This window comes from Bos taurus, chromosome 21, assembly GCF_002263795.3.
Source record: "Bos taurus isolate L1 Dominette 01449 registration number 42190680 breed Hereford chromosome 21, ARS-UCD2.0, whole genome shotgun sequence".
NCBI classification, from domain to species: domain Eukaryota; kingdom Metazoa; phylum Chordata; class Mammalia; order Artiodactyla; family Bovidae; genus Bos; species Bos taurus.
The window spans coordinates 45,350,838-45,369,391 of NC_037348.1; the positions used below are offsets into that span (position 1 = coordinate 45,350,838).

Below are 18,554 nucleotides of genomic sequence, written 5' to 3' on the forward strand. Positions count from 1 at the left end.
CCTTTTAAACATTTTTTCTTGTGCATGATTGATTATGAAACTATACCTTGAAATAAATATTCTTTACTAAAATATATATGTACCTATGCCAAAACCATGAAATGTCTTGTTTTTTATCTGATGGACACTCCTGGTTATTGAGTTTTTGTTTTCCCAGCCTTTCATAGAAATAGGCATAACTACATTTACCTTTTTAGCTCTACATGCATCATTAGATAACTAAATTTAAGTAACAGTTACATTTTCAAGTAAATTATAGTAATACCCAAATTTATCTTTTTGTCACAGGTATACAATACAACTTATATTACAAAGTGAAAGAAAGATTTGGCATGTTGTTTTGTTGTCTACTTTTAGTTGACCTGTGACAGTCTGGAGATAAGGACAAAAATGTCAATGCCCCAAATAAAACCATTAGAATCGATGTGCTTTTCTCTTGCTATAAGTTGTTCTTTTGCAAAAGACTGCTCTTCAATTGCATATTTGTGTTAAAAAGTAACTATTCTAGTTCCTCTTGGAATGTGACTTGCATTTTGAATTTTCAGTAAACTAAGAAATGTACTTGTAAACCATGAAAATAAGTTTTGTGGCAGTGAAAATTATGATTTGATGTTTAATTGCCAATTTGCAAAATAAAATCATGCAATTAAAAACATTCCGCTAATTTTTTTTAACGATATAAGCTGTTGATTACCCTTCTTGCCAGTTAACAGGAAAGGGATTTTTGAATACATGTAACGTAGAACAACTGGCTTGTTTTTGACAGCCAATCCATGGAGCCTTTAACAATTGGTTCTTTATTTTTCTTTTCAACTTATTGCAGTTTGTTTTCGCTGTTTTGGATTGTCTCAACTCCTTCCTATTGCCACTAGACAGCACTTGTGTACCTTAGCAACAATAGAGGATGAATTTCCATCTAATTTAAAAAATAAAGATGGTTGTCAAATAATCAACTTCTGTTTTTAAGGTTTTCAATTTGGTTTTTAGGTCATCATAGTTATATTCAGGATAGAAAGTATACAAGAATATTAAGCAGAAAAAGAATTTTGCATAGGAGAGAAAGGAATAACTAAGATTGTAGCCGTGTTGGGCCTGCAGACACAGAAGATATTGTAGGCCATAACTTTGGGGAGTATTTATGAAATTTGACTGGCTTGAAAATCAAATTCAAAGTATCAAATGAAACTCCTCTTCATGACCAAAATAGTGTATTTTATTTTTGACCTCTACAATTGGTAAAAATTGCATGAAAATTCTCATACTAAAAAACTACAATAAAAGACCACTTACCTGGAAATGCTCCAACTACAGTAATGCAATAATGATTGCAATCATAACTTTTTAATTTGGTTGAACACTGGGAAAAACTGTAAAAGTCTGAAATGTTCCCTCTTACACACACACATACACACCTAAACAGATAATAAATTATTCCTCACATTTGTTATTGTAAAATAGAAGCTTGTTACTGCCCTTTGCTCTTCTTCAGGTCTCACTTTTTTAGTTACATATAAAGTATTTCATATAGGTGGAAACAAAATTCGCCTTCGAGGCTCTTATTTCAAGGTATCTTGGCTAGATCGCCATCCATAAAAGAAATGGAATACGTAGTATGAACCTTTCATTAAAAAATATATTTTCAGCAGTTACATCTCATCATAAGTCTTTGAAGCACACTACGAAGCTGCTCATATTTCAGAAGTACTGAAACCAAGGTCTGGGAATGACTGCCCGGGATGCAGTTGGTGAGCGGCTGCGTGAAGATCCCGAAGTCAGGTTCCCGGTACAGGTACGAGACATGACGTCACTGGTGGTGCCAGGCGGCGAGCTCCGGACCTGGGCCGGACCGGAAACGCTGCAGCATAACGCCCCGCCCCGCAGTTGTGCAGTCTAGGCCGTTTCTGGCAAAGCCCCGGGTGCCGAGCTGGATGGGCGGGGCGCCAGTAGCCCCGCCCCACACAAGCCCCACCCAAGGCCTCCCTGCCCCGCCCCTCCCGCCGAGGCGTGGCGGGGCGCGGCGCTAGGCGGGCCCTGCCGGTGAGTCCCACTTCCTGACCTCTGGCTCGGTCCGCAGCTGGGCGGGGAGGCGGAGGATGGAATTGGGCTTATCGACCATAACCTTGTATCTCGCCAGCGCCAGCAGTCCTGTGGCGGCGACAACGATGGAGGGGGAGCCAGCGAGCCGTGAGGAGGGAGAAGCCGTGAATGCCTCCGGAGCTGCGGCCGCCTCGGCGTTCAGGGAATCGGCACAGCAGGTAGGTGGGGCCGCAGACGATTGCGACAGCCCCGAGGCTGAGTGAGGCCAGAAAGCCCCGCCTCCTGTCTGCCTAGTCCGCCGCCTGCCCTTTCGGCCTGTCCGGCCTTCCTTCGAGCAGGCCGTCCGCTGGAGGTTCCGTATGGAGCTCTTCTTCACGGTGTCCCTGCCTCTCAGCGTCGGCTGGAGGGAAGGGGCGAACGCCCCTTTAGTCGCGGCGCAGCTGGGCAACGCCTCCGCTGACAGCGCCGCAGACTCCAGGGAGGCCTCGAGTGTCGCGGGGTGAGGTTGCGGCTTCGAGTCTGTGATAGCTAGAAGGAAGGCGTGTACCCGAAAGGCTGTCCTTGGAGTAGCAGGAAGCCAGGTGGCGATGGCTACAGTCACTTCTCAGTCTCTCCTTTTGGGAGCGCCTTACTTGGCATCTGCCCTTTAGTTAGCAGATAGCAGCTAGGTAATACGCGTTTACAGGCTTTTCCCCGGCATTTAATCCTTATTACTTGGGCACAAGGTGTACGTTTATCCGCATTTCTCCAACGAGATAACTAAGGCCCAGAGCTGCGCTGTCCAATAGACATAATGCTATCTGCATTGTAAGTTGTATTTTCATTTAAAAACTAAAAAGAAACCAGTGAAATTAATTTTGATATTCTATTTAGCCTAGTTTGTTAAAAAAAAACAACAACTTGCAATTTAGATGACAGTTACCGCTGAGATATTTCATTGTCTCTCTGTGCTAGTCTGAAATCCTTCGTGTAGTTCAACACATCTCCTCTTGAACTAGCCACATTTCAAGAGTCTTAGCCACACGTGGTTAACTTATGTATTGAATAGCATAAGTTTAGAGCATTAGGTAAGGTTTGGAGGTTTGTTTGTTTTGGATTTCGTGTCTAAAATAGTAGTAGTAGGATCTTTGGCTAATGAAGGAATGGCTTTACCTGAAACCAGCTCGTGTGCTCAATCGTGTGCGGAGTCGTGCTTAGCTCTTTGGGACCCCATGGACTCTAGCCCGGCAGGCTCCTCTCTCCATGGAATTTTCCAGGCAAGAATACTGGGGCGGGTTGCCATTTCCCACTTCAGGGGAGAAACCAGCCCAGGAGTATGCAGTTTTGATGTTAAAAACCCTAGTTGCTTCTGTGTAAAATCTTCCCGTCCTCAGTGAGAGGAGAGCTTTTGAGTGGCTTCATTTTTAAGAATAACTACTTGAATGTAAGACATTTCCCCCAAACTCCAGATTCCTGGAGAATGGTGCCCAAATGTTTGTTCTAATATTTTAAGTAGTTTGCATTAAAAAAAAAAAAAGTTGTCCAGAGGCTAGACTATATATGGAGTTGTTTTTTCTCCTGCTTAGGAAGGAGGAAGGTAACCTGCAAGAAGGAATTCAAGGGTAACGCTAAATGGTTACAAAGCCACTTGCCATGTTCAGTTGAGTCGAGACCTCTTGTTGACAGGAGGTATACTTGAGCTGACCCTTTTAGTCCACAGTGTTTGATGTGTTTTCCATTTGATTCTTCCTTCTGTTACTGGAATTGTATCGGTCATGATTTCAGCTTTGAATCTCTCTAGTAGCAAAGTATACATACCTGTACTGATTTACCAGATGAATGTTGGAAGAGAGGCTCTTTGTTGCAACTTAGTACTGTTATGTTATTTTTGCAGTCTTGGTTAAAAAATAATAAAATAAATATTCAAACGTAGAGAAGTCCCATAGAGCAAAGAGGAAAAAATCATAGGGATCCCCCCATCACTCGTTTCTCACATTCACTTTCCCCAAAAGTAACTGTTAGGTTTCTGGTGTATTCTTTCTGGGATTGCCTGTGCATATATAATCCTGTTATACACAAGTGGGTTCATATATACACACAGTTTTCTAACTTTCCCTTTGTGCTTTCTCATGCACATTCCTGTAGCAGAGATGTTTCCGGGAATCCCAGATCTATGCCCAGTTGACCACAGTAAGAGGGGAGAGGCCACTGAGGTGGAGACTTGGGTGGAAGGAGAGCCTGCCATCCTCTGTTTATCAGAACTGAGAAATCCCAAGGGTCATGTCGGGAAGGAAGTAAGAGACAGGAACCTGGGTGTGTGTTTAGAATTAGGCTTCAAACCAGGCCGTTCAGCATCTGCTCCAACTAGACTTTTAAGCAGAATCTCAGCTTCAGTATTATTAAAGGAGTTAAAATTTCAGTACTGCTTGTTCATTTGTTTTATTAGCACGCCTGCACCAAGCACGATGTGCCAGGAGCTGTAGGCTAAAGGATACAGCAGTGAGGGATACACACTGTGCCTGCTTCCATGTTGCTGATCACCTCTCTAGCGAAGATGATGCAGAATAAATTCCAAGCGTAATACATGTTTTTAAGAAGTTCTGGGCACTATGGGAGTATATAAAAAGACAATTGCCGTTGAAAACAGGCCAAAGAAATAAGATAAGCAGATTTAAACAGTACCATTAACCATGAAAGATAATAAAGTGTTAATTGACATTGCAGTTCATAATTTCCTGGTGTTAGAAAATTGTTTTGTCAGATCATTGGCATTTGTTGAAATGGAGTTTCTGTAGTTGGCAGTGACAGTTTTCTTACCAGCAGATTTATTGTTTATCTGTAAAAATGAAACCTTTGCAAATTCAGAGAATAGCTTTCGTAATTGTTGGAAATTTTGAATCGAATTATTTTCTGGTTGGTTTTACCTATCAGTATCTTCCTTAACTAACTGCCCCCCTACTTCTTGCCAAGCAGAGGTTGGAATCACATGGCATAGGTTCTTTCACAGATTTTTTTTTCTACTTGATAATCTGGTTCCTTAAGATGAGGAACTTAAGGAGCTATTGACTCCTTAAGAGAGATGAAGAGCTATTGACCAACTATAGCCTGTGGGCCAGATCCCACCAGCCACTAACTTGTATAAAGTTTTATTGGAACATAGCCTATTCATTATGTATTGTCCATGGCTGCTTTTGCAGAGTTCAGTAATTGTCACGGAGATTACATGGCCCTCAGAGCCTAAAATAGTTACTCTCTCTCCTTTGTGGGAAAAGTTTACTCATTCCTGTTTAAGCTGCTATACCTAAAGCTTGGGTTTTACTGTATCAAAAATGAATATTAAAAATTTCAAAGAAAACTTAAATGAAAATCTCTTTAGTAAAGATCTTTATATGGAATGTGATGATTAGAATAAATAAAATGCCTTTTGAAATTGCATGTCATGTATAGAGTATTACTCAAAGTTCTGTTTGTACTTAACTAACTTTGGCATTAGAATGAAAAAATGTGAATCATGTTTCAGCCTTCCTCTTTGTAGTTTTTTTTTTTATCTTCTTGAAAAAAATATAGCCAAGAGTCAGTTAATGGAGTTAGTAGGTAAGTTTATACCAGTTGTTATGACCCAGCCAGAATGTTTTTATTCATTAAAGCTGTCTAAAGAAGACAAAATAGTTAAACCAGTGAGAGACACCCTTTCTCCTTTGCCTGTGTCTTAGAAAAGAAAACTTAAACCAATGAGAGATTGCTAGAGGGAGAATGAAAATCTTCTTCAGCTCTGATGGGGGTGGGGTGGGGGTGGAATAAGGCATCATGATGGACTACAGAAGGTCTCAACTCTGTTCATTGATTGGGATTGGTGCTTTAGCATCAGATCCACCCAGGTCATATGATGACTGGAGATCTAACCCAGCTCCTCTGACTTTTCCTTGCCTATAAAGTCTTGGTCCAAAAGGAGACATTGGTGTCAGGACAAGCATAAACCAAATTTGATGTGAAGGGGGAAAAATGAGATTGGGTAGGAACGGCTCACCATGCTTAGGGATTGGTGACAGAAGAATGATGGTGTGGGTGGGCTGTTTGTTGTCCATCTTATTTATGGACACTATAAAGGGGTGGTTTTCCTTTATTAAGGACTAGGATATATTTGAAACCTCAGGACAGCTAGGGAGAATTGTGGTTTTGTTTTTTCAGGTTATTTTATAGATAGGCCATGTTGTCAAGATTTTTATCTCAGTTTGCTCTACATCAGCTATAGTTGCTGTCAGTGATGTTCGCGTGTGTCATGGAACAATGCATGGGTTCTTTGGGTTGGATATACCTGGATTCAAATCCTGGCCTATGACTAAACTTACCTTTGGAAAGTGAAGGAAAGAGAAGAACCATATCTGTTTTCTAAGAAGGACTTTAGAGGGTTAACAGGAAATAATTCATAAGAATAAAGTTACTTATACTTGCATAACTGGGCAATTCTGGGCAAGTCCATTATTTTATCAGTGCAACTCCATATCTTTGCAGGTGCAATTCAAAAAACTTTTCTAGGTTTGAACAACAATCATGGGTTTAAATTATGTGTTGGCATATCTCCAACCGTATCATCGTGCTCAGTCACATATGACTCTTTGCAACCCCGTGGACTGTGACCTGTCCTGAAGTGGGTTGCCATTTCCTCCTCCAGGGAATCTTCTTGATCCAGGGATCAAACTTGTGTCTCCTACATCTCTTGCATTAGTAGATGGAATCCACCTGCCAATGCAGGAAATGTGAGTTTGATCCCTGGGTTGGGAAGCTCCCTTGGAGAAGGAAATGGCAACCCACTCTAGTATTCTTGCCTGGGAAATCCCATGGACAGAAAAGCCTGGCAAGCTGCAGTCCCTGGGGTCACAGAGAATCCTTATAGAGGATGAAATTTTTGAACTCTGGACTCCGTCCTGGACAGTCCCACCAACATGAAGTCTAAGCATGCTAGTCATTTTAGGTTTAGGTTTAAATTTGAACCAGTAATACAGGAACATTCTCATCATGAAAGTAAAACAACAACGAAATACACAAAGCATAAAAAGCCCACTTGACCTCTCCTTTACCTGTACCTCCTTCCCCATCTTTGTACCTAACCCGAGGGGTAACCAGTGTTGTCAGATTTTTTTTTTCACAATTACTTGTGCTGTGCTTTTTTGAAATCTTCTTATTAAGAAGATACAAGAGAGGCTTTCTTAGGAATTTAAACTTGCGACAAGATGACAAGGAAAAGCTCTTCATCCTCTCCCACAAAATGCGTTTGCTCTAAGTTTTGGAACATTGGCTGTATGTATGCGGTAAAATTAGTGTTTCTTTAGGAATGAAGTTTGGATATAATTAGAATTCCTTTGACTATTATAGTTTTAAAATTTGTAAAAATATTTTTACTATCAGGAAAACTGTTGCCCTGTATGTATTAGTGCCTGAGAAGTCTGGAAGTTCTCATATAGAACACTGATGGCCTGCTTTCCAGATTTGGTTTACAAATGAGTTTTATTTGACCTGCATGGTGCTTTAAAGTTTTTCAATTTTAATGTCTTTAGTTGGGGCATGCTTTTGTTTAAAGCTCTACTCTTCATCGATAGCAGTATTTACTCATTTGTGGTACCTGCTTGGACCTAAAAGGCATTTGCATTTGGGACTTCTGTTTTGAGAAAAGGAGAGGTTCAGAATTAAGCTGAACTGGTTTTGGTTTGCTCACACATAGCTTAACTCAAATCTAAAGACTTACCGTGGTTACCTAATACAAATTGTTTTTTTATACTACATATCTAACATGTATATGTATCTGTATGATTTTCCTTTGATATTACACATTAATTCCTTCATAATTCTTTAAAATTATTGATGTCCAGCATATCTTCACATATTATACAGCATTGGAATGCTGTGACCTAAAGTGTGCTGCTTGATTTCTAAGCTTTTGACTTAAAAAGTTTAATTGGTTAAGTTTTATTTTTTAACCTTGGTGGTGAGTGTGCAGAGGTTTGCTTTGTTATTCAGTTCGTTAAACCCTTCATTTTTGCTGTCGATATTCTTTTGTGTGTGTGACCTGTCTTATTTTTTAAAAAAACTGTTTATAGACTGGCTTGTATTTCTTTATTCCCTAAATAAAGCAACCCCAAATAGTTTTTTTTTTGGTTATATGGAAGAAAATTAATCTCACTTGAAACTCTCCTTTTCCTGATTTATTATTGACATTAGATGAGTAATGAAAGAGGCTTTGAAAATGTAGAACTGGGAGTCATAGGAAAAAAGAAGAAAGTCCCAAGGAGAGTCATCCACTTTGTTAGCGGTGAAACAATGGAAGAGTACAGCACAGACGAAGATGAAGTGGACAGCCTGGAGAAGAAAGACGTTCTGCCTCCTGTTGATCCGGTAGGTGTGAGACTGATGAGCCTTTTGTCAGTGGGTTTTGTTCTAGCTGATTTGTTTCCCTTAATCACTGAATGGAAGGAACCATTTGCTGCTGCTGCTGCTGCTAAGTCGCTTCAGTCGTGTCCTACTCTGTGCGACCCCATAGACGGCAGCCCACCAGGCTCCCCCGTCCTTGGGATTCTCCAGGCAAGAACACTGGAGTGGGTTGCCATTTCCTTCTCCAATGCATGAAAGTGAGAAGTTGTGTCCGACTCTTTGAGACCCCATGGACTGCAGCCTAGCAGGCTCCTCTGTCCATGGGATAGGTTTAAATAAACTATATTCTGGTTATAACATTGTGTTTTGATTTTGATAGAAAGCAGTATTTTTACACAGTATGGATGGACCTCTTTCCTGTCTTGAGTAGCGTGAATGGTTTATTTTTGAGAGTCAGAAGTTTTTTGTCAGCATGGATAGGTTTCTTTCAGATTTACTTCACTAAGCAGAGTGCTTGAATTCCTATCCCTTTGTATTAAATGTTATATGCCGCTGATGGTTGTTACTTCTTTTTTATATCGCCTCGTTTTGATTAGGAGTGTATAGTTCTTAACTCTGTGTTCCTCACCAGCTGAACTTAAGAACTTCTAAACTATTAAAGATGTGACTATAAAATTACGATTAGTTGTACATTTTTAAAAAGGGAATGTTGCCCTTCTAAGTAGTCATTCTGAGAGTTCAGTTGCTGAAATATTTACTGACTTTGTAAAAGGTACTGTTTTAGGTGCTGGTGATACAGCAATGGACAGTGTAAATTTATGCTCTTACACCGTAGACAGAAGGGTAATAAACAATATAATTATCAGACTATGGATAGTTCTATGAAGAAAATAAAGCAGAGTAGCAGAATAGAGAATTATTCATTTAGATTTGGTTTAAAAAGTGTTATTACTAGTTTTTCTTCAGATTTGGTTCTAATAAATTTTAGTTATTAAAAAAATCAGATGCACATTCTCTATTATAGCAAACATTCAAAGGACTGTAAAACTGTACATCGAGGGCAATTCCAAATGCTTGCAGAATACTGTAGAAGTGTCTCCTGCAGTGGTAGAGCTGTTCGGTGGAGTGTTCTACAGGTGTCCGTCAGGTCTGGTTGCTTTATAGTGTTCTTTGTTTTCCGTTGCCTTGTTGATCTGCTGCCTAGTTGCCCTATTCATTATTGAAAATGGAGTGTTGGAGTCTCCAACTGTGATTGTTGAATTGTCTATTTCTCCCCTCATTTCTGTCAGTTTCTTTTTCCGTCTATTAAAATTTTCATTTCAGTTATTGTACTTTTTCAACACCAGAATTTTCATCTGGTTCTATTATATAATTTCTCTTCATTTGATGTGACATTGCTATCATACCTTCCTTTATTTCTTTACACGTGTGTGTGTGTGTGTTTGTGTGTGTGTGTGTCGCTCACTCGTATCTGACTCTTTGTGACCCCATGGACTATATTTCACCAGGCTCCTCTGTCCATGGAATTGTCCAGGCAAGAATACTGGAGCGGGTTGCAATTCCTTTCTCCAGGGGATCTTCCTGACCCAGGAACCTGCGTCTCCCTCCCTGCAGGCAGATTCTTTACCATCTCAGCCACTAGGGAAGCCCTATGGTTTCCTTAATTCTTTGAACATACTTATAAAGGCTACTTTGAGTTTTTCCTGTTAAATCCAACATCTGGTCACTCTCACAAGTAGTTTTGTTGTCTGCTTTTTTAATTTTCTTCCCAGTGTATGGGTCATGCTTTCCTGTCTCTTTGCATGTCTCATACTTTTTTTTTGAAACTAGACATTTTAGATAATATATTGTAACAACTCTGGGTGGGCCCCTCTCCGTCTTCCCAAATCTCCACTACCCAGGATCTTGATTTTGTTGTAATATTTGCTTGTTTATTTGTCTAGTCAGTTGATGGGTTCTTTTAACAAATTCTGTTTCCTCCTCACTTGCTGTTCTCTGCTTCAAACTAGCTGATCAACTACAGGTGATCCTGTATCTTGATAGAATCGAAGAATTTCTTCCCAAGTACCTTTTACCAAAATCTTCACTGATTTTGAGAGTACCCTTAAGCTTGGACTTTTCCACTTCTGTTGCAGATGAAGTCAGTTCACACGGCAGAAATTAGGAGCAATCTGTCTGATGGCCTGCTTTTCCTCCTGGGCAAAATCTCTTAGGTAGAGAGCTCCAGAGTGGGGGTTAGGGATAGTAGTGCATTTCTTCGTGACCCCCCTACTTTAGGAGCTGAATGCTCAGTTGAGGTTGGGAGCAGAAGGAAGCCTTAGGTCATGGCTCATCTCTTCTGGCATGGAACCACTGGCTAATGAACTGGGGTCAGTGTCGCCGTATTCTCACTTGCACCATGCTCAAGGTAGAGCCTCCATTATGTTAGTGGAAGCTGATGGAAGAAGGGAGCCCTCCCCTGTCAACTGCACTCACCTGGGAGTTAGTCTCAGGAATAGATGGCTTCTGGGCAGGTTGAGAAATGCTGATTAATGTCCCATTCTTTCTGGAAAGAAACGCCTCTAGTTGGAAGCTGGGGGTGGAAGGAGCCCTGTGCTCTTAGTTGCACCAGTCTGCAGTGGACTTTCCATTTCACTTTGCTGGGAAGGCCTATGATCTTGGTTCACGTACTGCATACTCATTTTCTTATCACATTTTCCTTTATTTTCTTGATTAGTTATTTACTCATTTGTCATATACCCTTAGGACCATTTCCAGAGGCTTTAAATGTTCATTTAAAATAATTTTCACCAGTTTCACTGGGTTGTGGGTTCTCAGGGTTCCTCCCACTCTTTTGCTGGAAGTCCCTATCCATTCTTAAAATTGTAAGTTACCCTCTATGTAGCATGTTGTCGTTGGAATTTATTTGAATTCTTAAGCCTAAACTAAGACAAGAAACCTGGGTGATAAGAAACCTGTCTGTATTTCCTTCACCGGAAGGCAGCATGCTTAGTCCGAGCTGATTTTCAGGTCTGGCCAGTCGTGGAGTAGTCACCTTGCTGTGGCCAAGACTGGACTCCCACTGCGCTTCCTGTTGTTCCCATACCTTGACTACTGTAAACAATGCTGCAGTGAACATGAGAGTGGAAATACCTCTTTGAGATTCTAATTTCAGTTCTTTTGGGTACTACCCAGAAGTGGGATTGCTAGATCATATGGTATTTCTGTTTTTAATTTTCTGAGCAACCCTCCATACTGTTTTCCATAATGGCTACGCCATTTTGCATTCGCACCGACAGCAAGTAAGGGTTCCAGTTTCTCTGCATTCCTCACCAACATTTGTTACCTTTTTTAGCAAAGTACCAATTATCCTCTCAGGTGTTAATCACTGAAGACAGATCTAGCTTCACTTAATGTGAAGAGCAGACTGTCCATTTTCTGTTTGTTTCTGCTGCTGCTAAGTCGCTTCAGTCGTGTCCGACTCTGTGCGACCCCATAGACGGCAGCCCAACAGGTTCCCCCGTCCCTCGGATTCTCCGGGCAAGAACACTGGAGTGGGTTGCCATTTCCTTCTCCATCTGTTTGTTTCTATTGCATCATAAATCTGAGAACAAAGAAATTTGGGAAAGGTATTGGCATTGGTATTGGTATGTTTATATAGAAGATTTGTAGAACTGACCCAGTTAAAGATAAGCCCAGATATTTTAAATAAAGATTTAAGAATAATACTCCTGGCATATGGTACCTGATAGAAAGTAAGAAATGGAGACCTAGGTCTTTTTACAATTTTCCTTAGATTTTTTACCTTAGATGTGTCTTAAGAATAGACATATTTCCAGTAATTCCTTTAACCTGTGGTAGTTTTGTTTAGGGTTCCTCAAATATGCATATATATGTGTATTTAACTATACACATTAAAAACTTTGATTATGCACATAATTGCTACCTATATAAATGGATTGATACCTTTCATAATATAGTCAGAACTAAAAATGATCTGGGCTCAGTTTTGCCTATCAAATTTTAAGAAAGGAAAAGGATGTGGGACTTCCCTGGTGGTCCAGTGGTTAGGACTCCACCCTTCCACTACAAGGGGTATGGGTTCAATCCCTGGTTGGGGAACTAAGATCCTGCATGATGCAAGGCATGGCCAAAATAATAAAAATAAATAAAAAGGAAAAGGACAGTATACTGTAATGAGGGCACAAGGGAATGGACAGTCTCATATATTACTGGTGAATATTTATTGGTAAGTTTTCTGTTGTGAAGTTTTACATTGTGAAGGGCGAGCTTTCCAAATGATTATATTTTGGGCCTAGTTTTTCTGCCTGTAGAAATAGAAGCGTTTAAGAAATATGCTTAATATTTTCAATATAGTAAATGGGAAAACCAGCAAGATAGAAAAAGTGTAATAATGTTGTAAAACACATGTATGCTTAGGTTTAAAATTTTTTTTAATATTAATTAATTTTTGACTGTGCTGAGTCTTTGTTGCTGCATGTGGGCTGTCTCTAGTTGCTAAGAGCGGGGTCTACTCTCTCACTGCAGCGCTCAGGCTTCTCATTGCGCAGAGCACAGGCTCTAGGCATGCAGGCTTCAGAAGTTGAGACACACAGGCTTAGTTGCTCTGCGGCATGTGGGATCTTCCTGCGGCATGTGGGATTGAACCTGCCGTGTGCCTGCATGGGCAGGCAGATTCTTAACCACTGGATCACCAGGAAAGTCCCAAAATAGCAAGGCTTAATAGTTTGTTATTAAGGAAGTGAATAATTATTCAGGAAGAAATAGATACTTAAATTTTTGAAGAAATGAATGAACCTACTAGAGTTTGCACCCATAACCTGGAAGTCTTGAAGACTAGATCTTTCAGTTCTCCTGTTAACTGGGACAGTGGGGGCAGTAGTGATGCCGGTAGTGGTGTCAGGGTTCCAGACTCTAGGTCAGCGTCTGAACAAAACACCCCATTCATTCATTCTGTATAATTTTGCGTGATAATGATAGATGGTTTTCAGGAATCCTTATCCAGTGTCTTAGCTCTGGAACAGGTTTGACCCATTGGTAGTTACAATCTGGACGTTAGCAATTATTTTCTGTAGAAACAACCTCAAGAGAATTGTTCCAGTGGGAGTTATGTACTTTCCTTCAAAATCTTGCTGAATCTTTTTCTAAGTAATTTCTTGGCCCTATCACTTACTATGTGTTATAGAAATTGATTCTATTCCCTTTATTTCTGCACTGTCCCACTTGCTGTAAGACATATGTAAACGCTAGTGTTAGAGCATATTAAACAGAGCCCCTGAACTAACCCTTATCCCACATGAGAAATGCCTTCTGCTCTGAATACAGAAGATATAGCAGATTTGATCAGGGAGCCAGAAATATACAGTACTTTCTTGAATGTATTTGTTTGCTTGGACATCCATTCTCGTGTGAAGAGAGACAAAGGAGGTACCTTTCTTGCGTGTCCTTTCAAAAATAGTGTCACCTACTTTTCATTTTGTTTCCTCCTCTGCTTTAGCCTGTCTGCCCAGTCTTAGATATATCCTTTTAAAATAATATTTGAAATATATGATGCTATTTTTTAAAGTAATTTGCATGAGAACTTGATTAGACACATAGTGTCCACTCAAAATGACTTGAAAGCCCTCAGGTGAAAATTTTTCCTTAACCAGGAAGAAAGGAAATAACACTGAAATTGGCAACCTTGTCAGCTTCGGATATCAGGAAAGGACCATACTTCCATTTCACCAACAGAAAAGAAGCAGTTTCTAGTGTCTGTGGTTTTCAGTCTTGCAGATATTCTTGTATTTGGTTTTTTAATGCTCTTGTAATCATCAGCATATCTTATCTAAGAAGATTATGGATTAAGGCTTATCTTTTTCTTCTCTCTGAGAAACCAATATGGAAACAATACTAATGTATTTGATAGAGCCTATGCTCTATAACTGTGTTTTCTTTTCATAAACAAAAATATTGGTATATTGAAGCATGCTCCTATGACCAGTTTCCTCCATAGAGGCAAACTGTCATCCATGTGTCAGGCTTTATAGAAGTCTTCTATGGAATTACAGCACCAAGGTTAACTATGAGGTGTGTAGTGTGGATGGCAGTCTGCCAGTGTTTCTAGCCTGCCAGTTATATGTTAAACTTTTCTTGGGTTGCATGGTCTAGTCCCTTTTTAATCCTTAAATTAACAAAAGAACTCATCTTGCCACTTACTGGTTACTTATTTGCTTACCATTGAAAGTTCATTTGATATGCCCTCACTTACCCTTAATTTCTCTGAACCTCAGTTCACCACTAAACCAGAAGTGTTGTATGTATGATTCCTTACAAATCTTTCAATTGACTGTATACACACTGTGATGTGTTTCTGAACAATGAAGACAGAAAAAAAAAAGCAGCAAGACAGGAGAAAGGAAGGCTCTGGATTATCAGTTCGTAAATAATCAAGGTTGTGACTTAACAACTCCATTTCAGTGACTGCCACTTTTTTGGGTTATTCCATGGACTTAAGGTGATGGTAGTTGTATGGGTGAATGTTAAATGTCTTTGTGACATTCTGTCTACAAAGCTTTTAATTTTTTTTATTGGATTGTAGCCTATTTGTTATACTATCTATAGAATATTCTGTGTACCCACCAAGTATTTGACTGCTTCATCCTGGCCTAAATATATGGAATAAATTTAAGTATGAAGGTTGCTAACCTAACCTCTTGTTGCAGACAAAACTTACCTGGGGCCCCTACTTATGGTTTCACATGCTTCGTGCTGCCACATCCACCCTCTCAGGTATTGCTTTTTTGTTTGAATGTTGTATAACCAGTATCATATATTCCCAGAACAGGAACTTGGCCAAGTAGGGTGTTTCCGAAATGAAGGAGAAACAATGGGAAGTTTAGTCACGCCCTTCTCAGCAGCTAGCTAGCTACCACTGGAGATACTAATCTAACCTATACTTCACCTTAATACATTCTTTAGCTTCTGGATGTGCTTTGAAGAAAAAGTGACTGAAAAACAGCTATACTCATTTAGATACAGTTTTCATGTTTGTGAACATGAACAGAAAAGGTCTGTTAGCAGTTATTTTTCTGTTTTGCCATTTCGTTCCCTGACATTGTTCTCATTCTATTTAACTGCTTATTTATTCCCAGCAGTGTTATTGGGAGCCCAGAAGGAGCCACTAGTGTTTCTTGGGGAAATCAAGGAAGATAACACAGATAAGATGTACCGAATGTTGATAATCTCTCCGAGGGCAGGGACTGTAAATTTTGTATTCCTACAGTGCTTTGCACATAGAAAGGGCTCAAGAAATGTACATGGAATTATGTAAACCATTTGACTTTTGTATTTTTTTTTATAACTTTTATATTTTTAGTGTGTGACTTTCTTGGAGAGAAGATTGCATCTGTTTTGGGCATCAGCACCCCAAAATACCAGTATGCAATTGATGAGTATTACCGGATGAAGAAGGAGGTGTGTCTCCTTTTTACATTTTCTTGATTCAGTTTCATTTGTTGTGGACTGAATGGGTTGCATAATGAAGACGTGTATCCTCTAGCTGTCCCAGAGATAGCCTCCTAACACTAGGCACTTCATTCTAGTCATTCTTTATCAGATTAGCATGCATTTTAGAATTTTGTAATACTTAGCTTTTCCTAGGATTGATGTGCACAATTAAGCTAGATTTCATTGTGCTGGGTGCTGAAAGTGGGAGAAAAATACTGTTCCATTTGGACATTTCTGTTTCAACTATTGTTGTTACTTCTTTTTAGGAAGAAGAAGAAGAAGAAGAAAATAGGATGTCAGAAGAAGCAGAAAGACAATACCAACAAAATAAGCTGCAGGCTGATTCCGTTGTTCAGTCTGATCAACCAGAAACGCTGGCATCCAGTTCATTTGTGAATCTCAATTTTGAAATGGAGGGAGATTGTGAAGTAATTACAGAAAGCAAACAAAATCCAGTCTCTGTCCCTCTGTAGAATGAAATGACTATCAGACTTCTAAGGTAGTTTTTATACCAGAAACTTTCACATTCTCTATTCAATGGGTCTTGGGACTTAATACAATTATTTATATTTTAAATTATTATCAAGAAAGGGAAGAATGTTTCTTTATTCTTAAACTCTATCTAGCAAAAGCCAGATTTGAAATTTGGATCTTTGTATTGTGCTTTTACTGTGTCAAATTAGTGCTTTGGTTTTAAAATGATCTTTAAAAAAGGTAAGGACATTCTAGAGCCTTAACCACCAACTAGGAAGAGTTAAATTATCAAGCTTGTCTTTGTGTAAGAAAAAAAATGGGTAAGTTGCTGATGAAGACTAACTGGAGCTGATATTTGTGGTCTTGGATTAAAATGAGGATTTTTGCCCTCGATTTTCTCATGTTATGTCTTATATTTATATATCTAACCATTCATTTCATACTAAGGATGGTTTACTGAGTGTAATAAAAGGAGCACGATAAAAGCATTTTGGATTTTCTTTCCTTGAGAATTAACTTTATTTCATGGGAAGGTGATTGAGTTTATAACACCAAATATTAAGATGGGTTTCCATTTTTAATGAAGGTTATTTAATCTTACTTTCTCTTTCAGTAGTTATTCAGATTTAAATAGCTAAGTTTGAACACTAGTTATGGGATAAATTTATTACTGTATTTGTATTCAAATAGTAATACCTAGTGATTATCCACATAGCATTCTGGTTATGTCAGTCATTCAATCCTGAATGCCTCCTCTGGGTCATGTAGTTGCAGGGTGATATTGGGGGACAAATGAAGACTTAACCGTCCAGGGGTTCACTGTTAAATATTGTACAAGGTGCAGTGGTGGCATAATGAAATGAACAGTCACTAACCACTTGGAAGTAGCAACAGTGGAGGGTTTGCTTGACCTGGTTGGCCATCCCTGTACCCACTGTGCCATTAGCAGACCTCACAAAAGTATAATATGAAACTAATTTTGAAAATATTCCTGTATGTGTTCAGAATCTTAAGAGGTATCTGTATGACTTTGATTTATAACTTAATGTAAGGAGAAATGTATATTTTAGATATGGGGCTGCTACAAACCTATTCACAAACTTAAAGAGCCTTTAGAGATTAATCGTTGTTAATAGTCTTCTAAATAGCGTTAAGTTCAGTCTTAAATATATCTGCCTAAAGTATAGCTTCAAACAAACAACATAGGTGCATTGGGCTTATATGGAAGTCTGTTAGCAGTGAGCATCTGGCCACTAAGCTCTTCAATTGAAATTTGAAGGATTTAGGAAGATAATTCTTTTTTGGAATCCTGTTACATGGATTCATAGTATGGTGGTTCATGGCATGTGATGGTAATCTTTTTAGTCATGGATATAAATTACATAATTTAGTGCTTAAAGAGTTAATCTTCAGATTATGTAATGTCATCATAAATTATAGTTTACCAGTAAAGAATGATAATCTGATGTGTTCCCCTTGTTTTTATCTTCATTCAAGAAGATATGCAAACTCATATTTATTTGGGTATCCTGTAAAGGCAAGCATATCTAAAGGTGACCTGAATCTTCTCTCTCTAGAGGTACCAGATGTAAAAGAGTTGACTCAGAAAGTTTTCTGATTGTAGTAGAAGGAAGATAATGATTTATGAAGGTGTTACATTTCTTGAATTTTATTTTTACTTGTCCAACAATGGCCAGTTTGTAATGTTTATATAGATATTCACTGTGCCTTAAACTTTTATACTTCTTATTTATGCAGAGTATAAAATTTCCCATAAATGCATTAAATGGTTTTGTCTTATTTTTAAGCCTCTTTCACTTTTTCTTCCTTTCCAACCCTTTGAATAATTACTGTTCCTTCTGAATCATAGTTCATGCAATTCTACCTTCTTCTATTCTTTCATCTCTTAAAAACTAAACAGTATAATTGAGAATCTTTACACTTCATTAACAAATTCTCTAACAAAAATTCTTAACAAAATGGAGTTAAATTTTGTGAAATGTAACCCTGGTGCTGGTTAATCAAGCTAGACAGATTTTTTTTATACCAATGATTTTAATTAAAGTAAAATACTAGAATACTTTTTATTGAAATACTCTATTAAAATAAACATGTCCAAATACTTCCCAGAAATGAAATGACCCTTCTCTGATGAATGAGGAATTCTGTAATCTTTGATATACATAATACTTTAGAAGAAGATTCAAAGT

General features: G+C 38.9%; 1 protein-coding gene across 2 annotated transcripts; it reads left to right on the plus strand.

Moving 5' to 3' along the window:
* Positions 1 to 1,982: 1,982 nt before the first annotated feature.
* Positions 1,983 to 18,151, plus strand: FAM177A1 (family with sequence similarity 177 member A1). 2 transcript variants are annotated; one of them, NM_001103329.2, is given in 6 exon segments: positions 1,983 to 2,037; positions 2,135 to 2,255; positions 8,233 to 8,406; positions 15,087 to 15,153; positions 15,740 to 15,837; positions 16,137 to 18,126. In NM_001103329.2, coding segments are annotated over 5 exon segments (639 nt in total). In that variant the 5' UTR covers positions 1,983 to 2,037; positions 2,135 to 2,162; the 3' UTR covers positions 16,344 to 18,126.
* The last annotated feature ends 403 nt before the right edge of the window (positions 18,152 to 18,554 follow it).

What these genes read in the sequence shown, in the direction of transcription:
- FAM177A1 (XM_005222038.5), top strand. Translation starts at nt 2,094, where the DNA reads ATGGAATTGGGCTTATCGACCATAACCTTGTATCTCGCCAGCGCCAGC. An exon ending in TTCTGCCTCCTGTTGATCCG is followed by an intron (nt 8,407 to 15,086) that starts GTAGGTGTGAGA and finishes CTCTTGTTGCAG; the next exon opens with ACAAAACTTACCTGGGGCCC. An exon ending in TGCCACATCCACCCTCTCAG is followed by an intron (nt 15,154 to 15,739) that starts GTATTGCTTTTT and finishes TTATATTTTTAG; the next exon opens with TGTGTGACTTTCTTGGAGAG.